Genomic DNA, 14,832 nt, shown 5'->3' with positions numbered 1-14,832 from the left:
AGTAGCAACTTGCAAATCAGCGTGTTCATCTTTCTTTGCCTGTTGCAGCTAAGGTAAGAAAGAAAAAAACCCTTCTGGAGAAAGAAAGGGTTCGCGACATAACCGCTCTGGTTTTGGTGCTTACTACCGAGCCGGAAGGCTTTTTGCAAAGCAGAGAACACTGTTTGAAGAGAGTGGCGGGTTTTTGCGCGCAAGGACGGCAGTTCCTCGCTCTGTGTTTCTTTCCTCTGCCGACACGAAACTCCGCATCTGCCACCGGGGGTGCCCGCTCCGAGGCTCCGCCGGGTCGGAAGCCGGTTTGTTTGTTCCTCTGCTGTCCCCTCGCCTAAACAAGCCAGTCAGGGTGCGGGTCCTCCGGCAGCTGCACCCCTCTGTGAGCCTGGCCTTGGGGTGAGCCCGGCCTTGGGGTGGGCCCGGCCTTGGGGTGAGCCTTGGGCTGCCGCCGCCCCGTGCCCCGGGCGCGCCGGGCTGGCGATGCGCTCGCCCTGTGGTAGGAAGCCGGAGGTTTAAGCCGGTCCGGCGGTGGCTCGGCCCGGGACAGGGAGGCGGGGGGGGGCGCGGAGCCTCCCGGCGCGGCCCTGCCCCAGGGGCTGCACCGCGCCCGGCGGGGCTGGCGGCCGCCTCCTGCGGGGCGGCGCGGTGGGGCGCGGGGCCGCGGCCGCCCAGGAGAGGGAGCCCGGCGGCCGCGGCTGCGCCGGGCGGCGGAGAGGCGGCGCGGAGCGGTGCGCTGCCCTGGCCCCAGCCCGCCGCCAGCCCCGGCCCTCCCCGCCGTGCCGGTGAGTACCGCCGCGCTCGCCGCCCCGTCCCCGCTGCGCGGGAGCGGGTCCCAGCCGCTCCCCACCCCCCGCCCCTGAGCGTGCCCTGCTCCCTCCCCTGGGGGTCGGGGAAGCCGGGGGTGCCCGGGCCGGCAGCCCGCCTCCTGAGCATCGCCCAGCCCGGAGTTAGGTGCCGGTACTTACTTTCCGCATCAGTCATTGGAACCCGGGCGGCTCGCAGCGCCGAGGCATCGCGCAGCGCCCCGGGCGTCCCGCACCTCGGCACGGGGCAAAGTAATCCCGTTTGCGCTAAGCTCCAGCACAGCCGCTCCAGGAGCCCGGCTTTGCCTCTCGCCCCGGCTGCCTGACTGGCAGGGACGTTATTCCCCAGGACGGAAAAAAAACCGGGGAGAAGCTGCCCGGGAGAAGCTGCGCCCGATCGAAGGTGTTAAGAGGAGGCGAAGGGGCGTTGCTTGTTGCCCTCCATGCCTGTCTTTCCCTTGTCTTAATCCTTTAGGAAGGAGGCTCCGGGCAGGCAGACCTTTCCTGGAGGGGCGATGCTGCCGAGCCCAGCCCCGGGCAGAAGGAAGCCTCTGCCGCCGGGACCCGCCGGCGCCGGAGATGCGCGGCCCGGGGCGGGCTGCGGGAGAGCGTGAGGAGCTGCCTCCGCCTGCGCTTTTCTGAGAGGGGAAAGAGCATGGTAAAAGCTGGACCCGATCCCTGGAGAGCAGCCCCGCTGAGCGGGAGGTGGGATTATTCCGGGGTAGTTACGGAGAGCTATAACTTGGCAGCAGAGTGTTAAAGCGACTTGGCCCCGCTGGAAGAGGACCCCCCGTCGTGGCACCCCGCGTCGTGGCTGAGGGGAGGCCACTCAGGTCCTTCTCCTCCTCTCGTCCTTCTTTCTCCTCCCAGTCAACGACTGAAGAAAGGACTGGTACTCGGCTCTTGCCAGTGTTGGGAATACCGTGCCTTTTGCCTGGGATGATTTGCCCTGATGTGCCGCTTCAACGGGATGTACAAAGTGCGACTGGGACTGACCTGGCCGACAAAGTTTGCAGAGTGATCAGCAGGGGCCATGGGATGGAGGTAGCTGGGCACACGCTGGTGGGGTCCGTCACGCACGGTCCGACAACACAGACCTGCTGCTCCCTCGAAAACTAACTCCTGATGGTCTAACTCTGCCGGCTCCTGTCTTTACTTCTCCCCTGCCAATTTGCACTTTCAGGGAAAGAAAACACACCCGATGCAATGCAGTGTTTCTGTGTTGGTTGTGTATATAAGATTTGCTATGCAATTCCAAAACTAAAAGAGGAGGAGAAACGGCCCTGCATCCCAGAGCAAACAGAGAATCAGAGGTGAAAGGTAGGAGTCAGCATTTCTGATTTAAATAAAACTAAATAACCTGAGCGACTTCTTACTGAAAACCTTTAAAACACACCTAGTGTATGTTTATTTTCTTTGTTTTGGAAGTGTAAACCAGTTTGAAACAAAGTGAAGATTTGCTTTCTGACACTGCCCAGAGAACAGAGAACTGATGCATTTTGTAACAGGAGTGTACCAAGGAGGAAGGATGGAGTGTTTCACCATTGAGACACTGAGGAAGCTAGAGAAAAAGTACCTGGTGTAGTATGCTTCAGTAAATATGAAAGGCTAGTGCAATGGACGCTGGAAACACTCGATCAATAGCCTGTTTAAGTGGGAATACATGCAAGCATGGAAAAGTGATTGCTTTCCTCTCTGTGGGGTATCTATGCAGAGGACAGCAGCAGAACATTTGCAGGTGAGCTGTCTGAATTAGGCTACTTCATGCTGGGGTGGTGCAGTGTGTTTCTGAAGGGATTGCTTAAAAAAACAGTCTGTAGGGTGGACTGTATGTGTGCATTTTCAATTCCTGCTCATAGAGCTTTCAGTGTTGTTCAGGATGATTCAAAGTGGGTGAAGTCCATATGGGGGCGAAGGGACCATAAGAAAGGACCTTTGGTCTGTTTGGTGATGAGTAATTAATGGACATTTGATGTCTCTGATCTCTGCAAGCAAAGGAGCTGATGTCGTCATGAAAATCGTGATCTGATTTTCCCTCAGGAGAAACTATGACTTGGAACGACACCACTATGGACGGGGAAGGGTTGCTGGTGGAAAGGGACTCTTCCTTTCGGATCCTCACGGGCTGCTTCCTCTCACTGCTGATCCTCTCCACGCTGCTGGGAAACACACTGGTCTGTGCAGCTGTCATTAGGTTTCGCCACCTCAGGTCAAAGGTGACCAACTTCTTTGTCATCTCCTTGGCCGTGTCAGATCTCTTAGTGGCAGTTTTGGTCATGCCTTGGAAAGCTGTGGCTGAAATCGCTGGTTTCTGGCCTTTTGGTTCGTTTTGCAACATCTGGGTGGCCTTTGATATTATGTGCTCAACAGCTTCCATCTTAAATCTCTGTGTCATTAGTGTGGACAGATACTGGGCCATCTCCAGCCCATTTAGGTACGAGAGGAAAATGACCCCCAAGGCAGCCTTCATCATGATCAGCGTGGCGTGGACTTTATCCGTGTTGATTTCCTTCATCCCAGTGCAGCTGAACTGGCACAAGGCTACAACCACAAGCTTTTTGGACCTAAATGCCAGTTTACAAGGTATAAGCATGGACAACTGTGATTCTAGCCTAAACAGGATGTATGCCATCTCCTCTTCTCTAATTAGCTTCTATATACCTGTGGCCATCATGATAGTAACTTACACGAGGATATACCGGATTGCTCAGAAGCAAATACGGCGCATCTCAGCTTTGGAGAGAGCAGCAGTGCACGCCAAGAACTGCCAGAACACAAGCGGCAACAGGAGCAGTATGGACTGCCAGCAACCTGAGAGCAACTTCAAAATGTCCTTCAAAAGGGAAACAAAGGTTTTAAAGACTTTGTCGGTGATCATGGGGGTGTTTGTGTGCTGCTGGTTGCCCTTTTTTGTATTGAACTGCATGATTCCCTTCTGCGAGCCTACTCAACCGTCCAAGGGAGCAGAAGCTTTCTGTATTAATTCCACCACCTTTGATGTTTTTGTTTGGTTTGGATGGGCTAATTCTTCCCTCAACCCTATCATTTATGCCTTCAATGCTGATTTCCGGAAGGCATTTTCGACCCTGCTAGGATGCTACAGGCTTTGCCCTATGTCCAGCAATGCTATAGAGACTGTTAGTATTAATAATAATGGAGCGGTTGTTTTTTCGAGCCAACACGAGCCTAAGGGGTCCAGCCCCAAAGAGTCTAATCTGGTTTATCTGATTCCACATGCAATTATCTGTCCGGAAGAAGAACCTCTCAAAAAAGAAGAAGAGGGTGAACTATCTAAGACCTTGGAGAAAATGTCTCCAGCACTGTCGGGTATCTTGGATTATGAAGCTGATGTTTCTTTGGAAAAGATCAATCCCATTACACAAAATGGGCAGCATAAAACCTGAACAGCAAGGTTTACCCAGCAGGACATAATAGTGTGTATTGTAATAATCTTTAAAAAAAGAAAAAAAAAAAAGATATACAAGATTTTTTGGTAAGAAACTAAGTTCTAGGGAGAAATACACATTTACACCAAGCCCAGAATTAATTTTCCTGGCATTCAAAGCAAATTTAGCATTTTAAACAATAAACTGAAAAAGATACTGAAAATTGGTTGTAAAAAAGGATGTTAAACTGTACTGTTCATGCTGAGGAAAATATATGAATTTAGATACAGTGCAGTGACAAAGAAAATACTGCTTCTTCTCTACACAGAGGAACCAATTTCTAGCTTAAAATGAGGCAAAAGATAAATGTTAAGTATTTAATGTTTACTAGAAGTTAAAAGATTGCTGTGTCTTGTGATAGTGGGTGTTAACAGGTCCTAATTAAAGACTGAGGAATTGTAAAGGTAGGTAGATGCCTTCTTAAAATTATTTCTGACAAATAATTGAGCCTTATAATGAGAATGGTTATTTTTAAAGCTTTGGGAGGTAATATGTTGATACTGGTTTTATTTATTTATTGTTTTAAATTGATATTTTTCATATGTTACAACAGATCTAGCTTTATTTATGTTATTTAAGATGTCTAAATAATGGGATATTTTTTGAGTGTCATAACTGCATTTTGACCAGTCAACCAGTCAGCACTTTATTACAAGCTCTGATAGTCTGGAGAGCTGGTGAGGGGAATGTAGGAATGTTAAGAAGCTCAGCAAGAGATGCAGGAATCAACAAAACTGATGCTGTGTGGAGTTTGTTTGCTTGTGGGCTTTTTTTTTTAAAGTGGGGTTTCTTTCAAAAGATAGGACCAGCGTTGACTGAGTTGTGAGTTCTCTTCCCTTATAGAAATAAAAGAAATTGCTGCTATTTATTTTTAAAAGTTTCATGTTACAAAGACTTTGCTAGAATGTCAAGTTTGTGGATCTGTAAATACCTTAAATATGACTACAACCTTAAGAAGAATCCAGTTTGAGAAGAAAAGCTTCTTAGATAACAATTCTTAGTACATAATGTTTTGTATTTATGTAAGATAAAGAGCTTTCTCAGACTTTTCTTATTTCAGGTCTTGGATATCTTTTCTGAACAAACACAATTGGTTATAACGGTAGTAAAAATGCCAAACCTCGTTATCATCTGTATTATTGCAGTACCGCCAGGATCATTCTGTCTGTCTGCTACTGTATCATGGTCAGAATTAAAAAGTGAGGTACCTAGTGCTTTACTTTGGAAACTAGGAGGACATTACATTTTAGTAATTACCATGCCGATAGTCCATTCAATACGGAATAGTGCCTCATTAACATTTTGGATTAAGACATTTCTAAATAATGGATGGAACTGCAGCCCCCACCTCAAAAACGTCCTGTGAGCTCCAAAAAAGTTGCCAGTGTTTAATCCAAAAAGCCTGCTACTCCTTCATTGTCTTTCCCTGCGGCTTTCCCTTTGTAACGCCAAAAGCAATCAGTGAACATTAGCAACAGGAACACTGGGTGTTAATATTCAGCAGCGTTCAAAGCAAGCTATTTGTTTTCTGAATGGGAGAAAAAACCCTTTGGAGCAACTTTTTCATAACATATATTAAAAAAAAAAAAAAAGTGTTGTCAGGAAAAGAGAACTGAGAGGAAAAAGATTTAAAGTCTAATGAACTATATACATCCTGCATCAGGTCTGTGTATTTATGTATTGTGAATGTTTTCATAATTTTATTGCCTGTATGCTGCTTTCATACATATAATAAAATTATTTTGTGAACAGAAGGTCAAATAAAGCAATCTACATTGCATTTATTAAATACATGCTCGTTTTCAGCAGTTGTATTGATCGCGTTAAAGGCAAGGACAGTTCCTCTTTTTCCATTTGCCCTTATTTGGGATCCCACCAAATGGGAATTTTTATTAGAAGCAGGAGAAAGTCCTCTCTAGTGAGAGACCTCTGAGCCCTTGCTCTAAACTAGGATTTGAAAGTAGTAAATACAGTTTGGAAACAACCACACTCTGCTTTAATGGTGACTAGTTAAAATGTGTAAAGCTCGACATACTGGTGTCTCTTATTTCAGTGATTTTTTTGCCCTGGTGTAACAGAGTAGTGAACTTGGTTTATAGCATGCTTTTATTGTCACTTTTTTTTCTTCCCTTTTTTTTTTTTTTTCCCCCCAAGCTGTGCAGTACATTTCAAAGCCTGATACAGCCCCACTGCTATTGTCTTATTTTTTTGAACGCAATGAATTGTTTCAGAAGCGAGGTGACGGTGGGTGCAGCTGAGGTACAGCAGTGTCCCTCTGTTCATGGTAGCCCTCTGCTTTGTTTTTGCCTCTGTCAGCAGATTCATTTTGAAATGAAGAAACAAACAAATGTGGTCACTTTGCCTCAAGCGTTACCAGCGTGACCCATTCAGCAGCTGGGATCTGAGCTGGGGCAGGGGCTGTGGTGATGTCCAGCTCCCCCTCCAGTGCTCACTTCCCTCGGTCAGTGACTGCAGCGGGTCTGACAGCAGGCAGGATGCCATGTCTGCCTCCAGGCTTTCTTAGCTCCTTGGGTACAATTTCCTTGCATGGTGCTGATGCCAGTTTGGTTTTGTTTTTTTTTTTTGTACCTTTGAGGAATTATTTTACTTTTTAAAAAGCACACAGGCCAAAGATAAAAGTTCTGTGGTCAAATGCATCTGACTTCAAGAGCTTTTACGCTCAAAACTCTCAGCAGTCTGATATAATAGAAAAATATAAAACATGATTTAAGGAGATAATGTAAAGAAAGATGCTGTTTCTGTACTAGTTTATATTGGGTTGACTTGTATTCTGAAACAAATGGTTGCTCTAGTGTGTCCCAGGTCCTTCCTCCCTGCAGACGGATCTGAGTTTCAGAGGGGCACTGCGGAGGTCGGTGAAGCGCTACCTGCTATTGCTGCTGGGTTCTTCCCTTCGGTGTGATAGGCACCCTGCTAAAGGCAGGGCAGGGGAGACACTCTGATGAGTTCAGTTTATTGTTTTATGTCTCAGTCTATTTAATTTTTGCTTCTGACTCCTTTCCCTTACATATATTTTAGAATACCATGCATTCACCTTGATCCTAATTTACTGATGTACCCCACGTAGCCCTTCATTTTCCAGCCTTCCCAACACAGGCTTCTCTACCTGGTCTCTCTGCCTTTCCTCCCACTGCTGCCAGAGCCATTTGTTTGGCTTGTTGGCCCCAGTAATCCTTTCCTTGGGAGAAAGTCCAAATTAAACTGCTGCCCCCCCCCCCCCCCCCCCCCCCCCCCGCTCTGCTCCCAGCACAGCCATGAATCCTCTTCCCACATCCTGGACACAAAATGTCTCTCTTACCTGTTCAGAGCCTGGAGACCAGTGTCAGGGAGGACTAGAAGGGACAGCATCATGCACCCGCCAACTGCTACTCTATTTATGTGCTGAATTAATTGCTCAGAAGCTGTATTACCTGTTCTATGCCTGGTCCGCAGCTGCTCGAAACCAGTGGTCTGCTGAAAGTACTGGTCACACTAATGTCAGGGTGCACCCCAGGGGCTGGAGACATGCCAGACCCATGCTGATAGCAGGGAGTTAACTGGTGAGGTCTGGCTGGAGTAACCCTGTGAGTAACCTGCGAGGAGTGCTTACTGCTCTGTGCTAGCAAGCAGCAGCAGCCTCTCTGCTGTGCTGGAAGATGAGAGCAGCAGAAGTTCATTTGCAATAACGTCATGTTTGAGATAACAGCCACTTTGGTGAAACACTTCCCAGGAACATTTTTCTCGACATGTGTTGCGATATGGAGGCAGAGGTGCCAGGACACCAGGATGTCACTGCTCCCACCAGGACAGCCACCTTGTCAACCTCACGGGGCATCAGGCACTTTCTGCCTCCCTTGCCCCCCACAAGCAGTGTTTCCCTCTGCAGAACAAGCCTTGCTGTGCGCCTTTCCGATGTGCCCGCACATAACCTGTGTAACCTTTTTTTGGCATTGCTTCCTTGTGACTGAAGGCATTTTTCTATTTGTGGATGGAAGAGGTTAATAATTCACCTGATAGCCTTGATGAAGGAGCTGTTTGCAATGAAAGAACCATAATCACTAGATTAAATCTGAATAAATTTCTCCCTTCCCTTGGCAGGCATTTTATGCTGATTTGGGTTTCGAACTTAACAAAGCGTACAAAAGATAGAGGATAAAAGAGTAAATGCCTTTGCTGATGTGCAGTTTTAATAACACAGTTATTGGGAGCCAGTTCTGGATTTTTTTGAATCAATGGTTTTCAGAAGCACCCAAATCTGATTGAAATGTCAAAAACCTGCTTTGATTAGTATCTTGAGAGACAGATTATTCCAGTAAATATTTTGGGGTTTTGATATAACGATAGTAAAATATGTTCCTAGTGATACCACTTCTGTGGCCACACAGCGAATGTAACTTAGAGAATAGGGAAAACAATGGTATCTGTTTCTTAACTTTTAAGAGATTGAAACACATAATGTAAAATGTTCTTGCACTGTTCTGTCGCAGTAGAGATGGGCTGAAGTGAGTGTTGGGCCCCCACCACGAGCCTCAGATCAGGCTGGAGTTGATCTCCACTTTGTGAGTGGGTCTGGGCTGTCCGGCTGCCTCCTCAAGCCCCACGGCTGCCGGGTGTGCACGGTGGTGCTCCTTCTCCACGCCAGATCTCAAAGTCAGGGATGCACCTGTGAACACCAGCCTTATCAGGCAGATCTGCAGAGCCCTGTGCTGCTGACCCTGCAGCCCTCCCCAGCCAGACACAGCTCTTCCCAAAGCACCACTAGAAGCATGTTTCTACAAATGTAGTTTTGAGGCTGGACCTGTGAATCAAGTATCTGATGGCTATTTTCATGTTGGTTCTCTTTACAGTCATGGTCAGAATGAAATGGCAATTTTCTGCCGTGCCTGTTTTTATGCTATTTCTAGGAAAAACTCTGGAGAAGGCTACTGGCTTTGCTGTGCTGATGGACATTGCTTCTCTATTTCAATTGTGTTTCCCTTTTGGTCCTGCCAGGCTGTTCTTTCCCCTCTCCGGGAGGAACGTTCCTGTTGGTTCTTTGGTGAAGAAGTCTCCCCGGAACCTGCATGTGGGCAACAGTGATGGGTGGTGCTGGCGGGGTGCTGCAAATCTGGCTACAGTCATGTGGCGCAGCAACAACAGACCTGGGCACCAAAATAATATGATTGACGTCCACAGCATTGCTTTAGTTTCTGTCCCTCTGGATAGGGTTGGTTTCACCTAGAAAGGCAATGTGGGCATCAAAGGGATACCCTGGGCCTCATTCATCATCAACCTGTGGACCTGGTGAGATGGATGATTTGGTGCGAAAGAGGCATAAAAGAGCAAGTGGCAAAGGGGCACCAGGACTGGCTGTGGGGGAGCAGCATCAGGGATGGTGGCAGTGGGGAAACCCTGTGCCCCAGCTCCCCCGCCACAGTCCCAGGCAGCCAGAGGAGACTGATGAAGGAAGAGCTCAGGTCCAGCCCTGCCCTGGCCAGATCCAACCACCTCGGTCCCCGCAGCACCCCAGGGCTGGCTCTGGGTCCAGCCTGGGTCCAGCCCGCACTGCCCCGATGGCAGCTGGTCTCAGTCCAGCCTGGGAGTGCTCAGCACTGCTGGGAGATGCTCAGCTGAGGAGCACGTCTGGCTTCAGGCTGTCATTTGACTCAAAAAGAAATGAAATTTGTAATAATGTATGTGGTAGGGGATTTGTACAGCTAACTTACACTTTGCTTTTCTCCACCTAACTCATACATTTGTTTTTCTTGCACCTCCATATCTGTTATGTCAGTAGGTCCCCTTTAAATCAGTTGGATTTTTTCCTGTTTGAATAGTTTCACCCAATGGAACTAGAACTGTTTGTGAGATATTTCAAATAACAAAAAACCCCCAAACAAACAGTAAAACTATTCTTTGAATATATAATCCGAGAATGTTTTGTCATTTTCAAAATGAATTTCTTTATTTTTAATTTACTTATCAGTTTGCAGAGTTAGATTTTTAAAACTCAAATCAGATCTCTGTCTTGAAAATACTGACAAAGAAGTTAAATATTAAAAATAAAATGAAATAGTTTACTACGAATTGCATTGAACAATTATATTGTTCAAAACTTTTTCCTGCTCCTATCCCTTGATTTTCAGATCATTAAATTCCTGTTATTTTCACATTTTCCTAAGACAAGGAAATGTTTTGGAATCTTGAAAGAAGACACAGTATGAGGGAAGTATTTGCTTCCCAGATTCTCCTTCCAGTGATGTGAGCAGAGAAGTCAAATGTTTCACTGAAGTAAACTACCATTGCAAAGTTTTTCTTAAACTCAGAGAGAGAAAATTACATATTCACTGAGACATTTTCCTCAGTTTGTGTGGGTTTTTTTTCTTTCTTTGTGAATAAAGGAATTTTTTATGGTTTTACTTTTCCTAATCTTTTCAATGCCATTCTGTGTAAGTACCAACAATTTTACTTTCATATAAACATACATACACATATACAACATGCATTGTGCTCAATAGTAGATTCAGAGTGTGGTTGGAAGAAAAAATAGCTCCATGTGAAGTTATGAGAGCTGAACTTAAATGAATGTATTTTCTTGCTATGGAAGCAGACCACAGAAGATGACCCAGGCCCGTATTGCCTGCTTTTAAAAGGATAAACCTGTCAGGACTGATAGATCTTTAATGCCAGCAGTCCTTCACATGTGACCTTGGGCTCAGGAACATATTTCACCTGTCCCACACTGGAAATGGGCAGCGGCTGGCAGGGGCTGTGCCACAGCTGTCAGTGTGGAAAGAGCGGTTAATAAGAGCTGGTTGTGCTTTGCTTGTTTGGGAGTGCATGTGTGCCCGAGAGACAAAACGTTCAGAAAATTGTAAAAACATAGCTCTGAAATTGCTCAGTAAAAGGTGTTTTAAATAATAATAAAAAAAAGACTTAATGATGCTGTTATGTACTTTTTCACTTTCTAGTTTTCTAAAGCTTTTGTAACTATTTCCATAATGATTTCAGATTTGTAAATGGTACCATTCAATTTCATTCTCTTTGGTCTTCTGTGGTTGCATTAGACTTTGATACCGATTTGTGTTCTCAGCTGAACAGACTCTGCTCCAGCAGCTCCTCCAGCCGGTCCGTTGGGATGTGGGACAACAGTGAAAGGAGCCCCCTGGAAACAGCTGCTTTTGAAGAGTGGGAAATTTTTTTTGAGCAAAAAATTCACTTGCCAAGTTGGTATCTATTTTGTAGGTCCTAAAACGAATCCATTTTCCTATTTTTCCTGATTTGTTTGCAAACAGTTTGAGTTAATTTTCTCAAAAGTAAGACTTATGGCTTAAAGAACACCAGTATTTTCTAAGTGAGAAATATTTAAACATTCTAATAGTTAACATATCAGAAAGATTTTAATTAAATATCATTACAATCCTTACAAAGTGGAACATTTTCAATGCATTTTGTTCATGTATGACATTCTTCAAAATAAGAGGATAATTTCTGTTGTGAACAGTTTAGTGCAGAAACTTCCAGTCATATTCTTTCTTTCTTGAGAGGATAAAATACAGTGATAGGTAGCTTTGTGATAGCATATAGCACTATTAAAAGTGTTTCCCAGCAAACAGTGTAAGCAGTAAACTATTGATTATATTTGTAAATAAATAATTATCTAAAGATAACTTCCACCATAATAAGTGCCATTAATTGGCCTTTTGATGGGAGTTTCAGCAGATCCCCTGAGGATGGAGTCCTGGCCAGGACTTAGGGGGACTTTTACCCCTCTAACTGGCATTTTCATACCCAGACTACAGCCTGTTAACTCCAGCTCTCTGCATCCATACCGTCAACTTTCAGCAGGAGTAAATTCCTTCTTCCCCCTTCCCTGTCCTTTATGCATGTTCTCTCCATTCTGCCTCTTTTTCCCTTACTTATTAGGATAAAGTAAATTGTAGGAATGTGATTCGAATTGATATGACAAACGTTTTTTTAATAAAACAACACAAAACCCTGTCTCTAACTCAGCCAGTCCCAATGTAAAGACAGCCACAGTCTAAGCTTAACTCTGATCCTTTTCACATCCCCTGCACACACACATGTACACAGACAGTGTCCTAGGGAGGCTAGGACCTCCCCACTCACAGCCCTGAGTTGAGCGATGTGCATCTTGAAGTGGGATGGGGAGAGTCCCAGACAGTGTATTGACTGAGACATTCTCAAGAAAAGGCTAAAATTTGATGAGCTCATACCCTTTTGTCAGTGACAGTATACTTAACCCCTGAAATAGCACTCCTCAAGGACTGACAAGCATCTGCCCTTCTGAGCTCAAAAAACATTTTCAGTGATTTATTTTGCAGCATTTACTCAGCTCTAATGTGCAGACATGCAGATCTCCTACATACAATTTAAGTAAAGACCCATTTGCATGATAAAAGCAAATAGATTATCAAGTATAGTTATAAATCCTGACACACAGTAAAAAAAAACATTAGCGAAGGGCTGGATTCCCATCCCCTTGACACGGATGTAAAGCAGGGCAACAACATGGAAACTGTGTTGACCTGATGTGGTGTGAGCAGGAAATCAGGCCGGGGTCTCACCCAGTGACAGTGCTGCAGTCTGGTCTGCAGCACACATGCATTTCCACTTCCAAAACAACACAATAAAAGAAACACTTTACATGCCATGGGCTGCAATCAATGGAGCATTCAATATTTCAGTCATTTTCTTTTTCAAAATGACTGTTGATTCTTCTCCGCCCCCATTTGCTGGCTGCGCTCAAAATTAAAGGTAGGAAAGAGTCACCAGTCAAAGCCTCTGGGGTTTATAGTGCAGCCGAAATGTTGCAGAGAGGGATGTGTGGTATGGGATGGCTGAGGAGAAAGTGCACTTTTCCTTAAACTGGAAGGGCTTCTGTGATTTTATTTTATTTTATTTTATTTTATTTTATTTTATTTTACTGCTTTCCGTTGCTCATGGCTGACAGAAAATATTTCCTGAATGCTACTTTCCTATGTGTTCTATGTAATATTTTACAACTATTGACACCTGTAGATAACGAAGGCACCAGCTTGCTTGTTAAGGTCTGCCTCAGCTGCTCCAGAAACGGCGTCCTAGGAATACCATGGACAAACCTGGAGACACTGAGCTGAGGAAGAGGTTAATGTTAGGAAGGAGGACCTTCCTTTCTGAGAAGCTGTTTCTGGTCTCTGAAGTAAGGATTTCCCTTCCTTGGGCTGAATGTCTCATTTACTGAGAAGGACTTCCTTATTTTGGGTATATTGTTGGGTTTTCCCCCTCCTCACTCAGCTGACCGAAACTGGGAAATTCAGCACTGTTTTGTAATGTTGCTTCTTTTGATAGCAGCAAGTATTAGATGTTTAGTTGTATCCGTAACTCAAGTGCACTAAGCAGACTATAATTGTTTCTACAGTTAAGTTAATCAAAATGCCCCTTATATTTTCATTCCTTAAGGAAAATAAAACATGGAATGCTGCAGAGTAGTTCCTCAGTCCTGAAGTTCTCTCTCAGGAACATGTCAGCTACAGTCTGCAATGATGCACAGTCACAGCATGTGTTGTTGCTTGTGTGTATAGTGCACGGAAAAACTGTACAAGAAAAATATACACATTAATAGGCCTCATGGTACACAGGCCTCATGGTACACAGTCCTACTCACCACAGACAGATCTGGGGATATTTGCAGTTCTAAGACATACTTAAATATTATGATTTCTGTGATTGTTAGTCAAGCCAGCATCCTGTGACGAATGTACTAACTTTTACTTGGGATGTCAGGGAGGACACAGTTACCATTTGTTACCGCAGGTACAGTGTGTAATGCCATTTCATACTTTAATTTCAGCTTGTTCCAGTCTATCAATCACATCTGTCTCAGTGGGAAGCTGAGATGGGAGGAACATGCAATGGGAAGTTTTGCTTTCGTGTCATTAATTTTTGTCAATCTTGCAGGAGCCATCACTCCTGTTATAGCAGTCCTGGGCGGGTGGGTTCAGTGGACATAGCTGTTAGGTTTGCTATGAGGGCATTGTTGTAATTCTCCCCAATTTGTGTTCAGCATTGTTGTCACATTGTGCCCCATGCTGGCATCCCAAACAACTTCTGCTTTCTCTGTTCCTTTTTGAAATCAACCTCTCCCATAAAAAAAAAAAAAAGAATTACCCATAACGGTCCCTCAGTGAGCAATTTCTGGGGGCAGGGTCAGCTAATTCTGAATGCTCTGAATGCTTAATTCTGAATGCTCCATTTCAAGTAGATGGAGACATTTCCACCCATGCAGCTGGTACGTGATGAGTGACAGTGTGGGTGCTACCAAAGCAACCTCTCTGTGGTGCCGTGGTGCCTCCCCTCAGCGGAGCTCAAGGGGCAGATTTCCATCACTGACAAGAAACCATTGCTGTGACTGCTGCTGCTGGTGTTATTGGGACTGCCCAGGCAAGCGAGCACTTCTCTGGTGGGCAAAGACAGCCTGGGCTGGCCGGGGTGGTTTTGCTTTAGGAAAACATGGTGATTTCAGGAGACATATGTTACTGACCCTACATACTCTGCAACTGGCCATGGAGCCTTTGGGATGCTCAGCAGGTGCTGCCTAAGCACAGTGCCTT

General features: G+C 45.4%; 2 protein-coding genes across 6 annotated transcripts in view; one reads left to right on the top strand and one right to left on the bottom strand.

Moving 5' to 3' along the window:
* The window catches only part of SFXN1 (sideroflexin 1), a 47,587-nt gene extending 39,940 nt beyond the window's left edge, over nt 1–7,647 (bottom strand). For 3 of the 4 annotated variants that reach the window (XR_012634404.1, XR_012634403.1, XM_074915766.1), the window contains exon 1: nt 960–1,069. Coding sequence is in view for 1 of the 4 variants with exons in the window: in XM_074915766.1 (XP_074771867.1) it covers nt 960–975 (16 nt within the window). In the remaining 3 variants the exon portion in view is untranslated. Of the gene's footprint in view, nt 1–959; nt 1,070–7,562 lie in introns of those variants that run through there. The other variant, XM_074915771.1, reaches the window with a different exon arrangement.
* On the top strand, nt 2,009–6,036 carry DRD1 (dopamine receptor D1). Of its 2 annotated transcripts, none has more exons than XM_074915765.1 (2): nt 2,009–2,117; nt 2,838–6,036. In XM_074915765.1, exon 2 carries the CDS (start codon nt 2,846–2,848, stop codon nt 4,199–4,201), a length of 1,356 nt encoding a protein of 451 aa, XP_074771866.1. In that variant the 5' UTR covers nt 2,009–2,117; nt 2,838–2,845; the 3' UTR covers nt 4,202–6,036. The 2 variants fall into 2 exon arrangements, with proteins under 2 accessions (XP_074771866.1, XP_074771864.1); XM_074915763.1 differs by lacking the exon at nt 2,009–2,117 and adding an exon at nt 2,396–2,535.
* Nucleotides 7,648–14,832: the final 7,185 nt, after the last annotated feature.

The sequence above is a fragment of the Athene noctua genome, chromosome 12 (assembly GCF_965140245.1).
Source record: "Athene noctua chromosome 12, bAthNoc1.hap1.1, whole genome shotgun sequence".
NCBI lineage: Eukaryota > Metazoa > Chordata > Aves > Strigiformes > Strigidae > Athene > Athene noctua.
The sequence above is the reverse complement of the archived record's forward strand: the minus strand, read 5'-3'. Positions and strand labels throughout refer to the sequence as shown.

What these genes read in the sequence shown, in the direction of transcription:
- DRD1 (XM_074915765.1), top strand. Translation starts at nt 2,846, where the DNA reads ATGACTTGGAACGACACCACTATGGACGGGGAAGGGTTGCTGGTGGAA.